Source organism: Sinocyclocheilus anshuiensis, unplaced genomic scaffold (assembly GCF_001515605.1).
Source record: "Sinocyclocheilus anshuiensis isolate Anshui unplaced genomic scaffold, SAMN03320099.WGS_v1.1 scaffold143, whole genome shotgun sequence".
Taxonomy (NCBI): domain Eukaryota; kingdom Metazoa; phylum Chordata; class Actinopteri; order Cypriniformes; family Cyprinidae; genus Sinocyclocheilus; species Sinocyclocheilus anshuiensis.
The window spans coordinates 408,301-410,954 of NW_015548197.1; the positions used below are offsets into that span (position 1 = coordinate 408,301).

Below are 2,654 nucleotides of genomic sequence, written 5' to 3' on the forward strand. Positions count from 1 at the left end.
TGTGTTTTTTGAACCTTAAACCGCATAAACACATTTCATTACACCAAATACACAAAATAATGTTCTTTTTAGCAGCATCATATGACCCCTTTAATTACGCTGCGATTTTATGTTATTGTAGTAAGGTTTTGTTTTATGATGCATGCATTGGTGTATTAATCTGACTGAATTTTTTTTTTTTTAAGATGTTAATTGCTCTACAAGGTCATAACCTCTGCTTTCCTTTTGCTTTTTGATTTCAGGTGAAGAGGAAGTTGGATTTAGACAGCGATCATCAGTACATTTGCACATCCCGACCTGCTTCACATGGACCAGAACCTCCAGCCACACCCGCGCCTCCCAGAAGTACGTACGTTTGTTAAAATAGTCAAGAAAAGCTGGAAATATCAATCAATGGCGAATATAAATAGTGTTCAAAAGTTTGGTGTTGCTAAGATTTATTAATTTTTTTAAAGAAGTCTCTTCTGCTCAACAAGTCTGCTTTTATTTGATCAAAAATGCTGTAAAATTGTGAAATATTATTAAAATTTAAAAGAACTCTTTTCTATATAAATGTGTTACAGTGTAATTTATTCCTGTGATGCAAAGCTGAATTTCCAGCATCATTACTCCAGTCTTCAGTGTCACATGATCCTTCAGAAATCATTCTAATATGCTGCTTTCAAGAAACATTTCTGATTATTATCAATGTTGAATATCAGTAATTTTTTGGAAATGCTTATATTTTTGTGATTCTTTGATAAACGTAAAGTTCAAAAGAACAGCATTTATTTGAAATGAAGAGCTTTTGTAACGTTCTAAATGCCTTTAGTGTCACTTTTTATTAATTTAATGCGTACTTTCTGAATTAAAGTATTAATTTCACTCCTCCACTGCAGCATAAATCAGTTTTCCACATGAAATCCACTCTATTTTAGTGCCGAAAGTGGCTACGGAGAAGTCCCGCTACGACACGTCTCTGAATCTGACCACCAAACGCTTCCTGGATCTCCTGGCTCAGTCTCCAGACGGCGTGGTCGACCTCAACTGGGCCTCTCAGGTGCTGGACGTCCAGAAACGGCGCATCTACGACATCACCAATGTCCTGGAGGGAATCCACCTGATCTCCAAGAAGTCCAAGAACAACATTCAGTGGCTGTGCGTTCATCGTATGCCTCATTGTTTTACTCATGAATGAGTCGGAGTGTGTAGTTGTTTATCTGTGGTGTGTTCAGGGGGAACCGTATCGATGGGGCGTCCGTGGCCAGGTTTCAGGCGCTGCAGAGGGAGGTTTCTGAGCTGACGGAGGCCGAGGAGAAACTCGACGAGCTCATTAACAAATGCAGCTTACAGCTACGGCTCCTCACGGAGGACACGCACAACAAGAAATATCCTTCATCTCGGTGTGTGCGAGTCGATAGAGGAGAGCGTGAGCTTCTCAAAATGTCCAGCAGCTCTTTATTTTAGACTAAAGTTAGAGTTAAGATTGAAATGTAACGATATATTCTAAATACTTGATACTTACATATAGATTTCGTTCTTTATCTCAGTGTGTACATGTGAATAGCGGAGAGTGTAATCTTCTCAAAATGTCCTTTAGCTCTTTTTTTTTACTCTTTCTTCATGGTTTAGGTGTAGATTTGAGTGGTTTGTAGCTGAAATTATTTCTAAAACCAGAAAACTAGGATCTGAGCAGCTCGAGTAGACTAAGATGTTGAATTTGTGGATATTGTGATCTTTAACGGAAAGTCACGCTGGGATACGTTAGATGTCAGGACCTGCGTAACACGGTGAACCCGCCGGATCAGATCATCATGGTGATTCGAGCTCCGCCGGAGACGCAGATGCAGGTGTCTGAACCCACTGAGGTGAGAAAACACACACTTATTTATTCTTATTTATCTGTATTTTTATTAGGGCTGTCAGTTTAACGCGTTAATTAATTAGTTATGAAAAATAATGCGATTAAAATATTTTAATGCAGTTAATGCACTGGCCCCGCCCCCAGACCTGTACGTCATCTTACATTTGTGACTAGAGGTCTGCTACCCGACCCAAGCCTGACGGGTCCCGAAATACTTTCGGGTCGGGTTCGGATTAATGTTTAATGAATAGCTTCGGGTTCGGGTCGGGCTCGGGTTTATAGCTAAACTAAAACTATATGCAGTAGGCTACGCTGCTTTCATAGATGCACGCACACACATTAGTGCACACGACAACACAGCACGGAAACTTTTATTAGTAAAATAGCTTCGACAGGCTACTGACTCGCAACGTTATACTGTATTTATCTGCAATGAGGCGCTGTTTTTGAAGGAACTAAGCCTCATTGCTTGTAGAGAGAGACGCGCAGACGCAGGTTCACACGCGCAACTTTCATCTCTCTCTCGTGCGCGCGCTAATTCAAATAAATGATATAATTAGCCTAATTCATTCAAATAAATGCGATCTTACCGCCCTGCATCTCTGTGTCTGATTTAAAGCAGGCAAAATGCTAACGAGCCTTAACTGACGAAAATGACCATAATTTGCACGATGGAAGAATTATCGTCTTGTCGTATACAACCATTCAAAAACTCGGCAGAATTTATGTGACCGCTGCACCTGATGTTCATAAACTTTCATAACTGGTAAGTGTTTTTTCTTTTGCCTTGTGAACTGGCCGAGCCTTAATG

General features: G+C 40.2%; 1 protein-coding gene across 1 annotated transcript in view; it reads left to right on the plus strand.

Moving 5' to 3' along the window:
* LOC107653203 (transcription factor E2F1-like) overlaps window positions 1-2,654 on the plus strand; it is a 7,302-nt gene that overhangs the window by 1,426 nt on the left and 3,222 nt on the right. Inside the window, exons 2-5 of the mRNA XM_016439871.1 lie at window positions 243-345; window positions 918-1,137; window positions 1,215-1,367; window positions 1,733-1,847. Of these exons, the coding sequence (XP_016295357.1) occupies window positions 243-345; window positions 918-1,137; window positions 1,215-1,367; window positions 1,733-1,847 (591 nt within the window). The remainder of the gene's footprint in view (window positions 1-242; window positions 346-917; window positions 1,138-1,214; window positions 1,368-1,732; window positions 1,848-2,654) is intronic.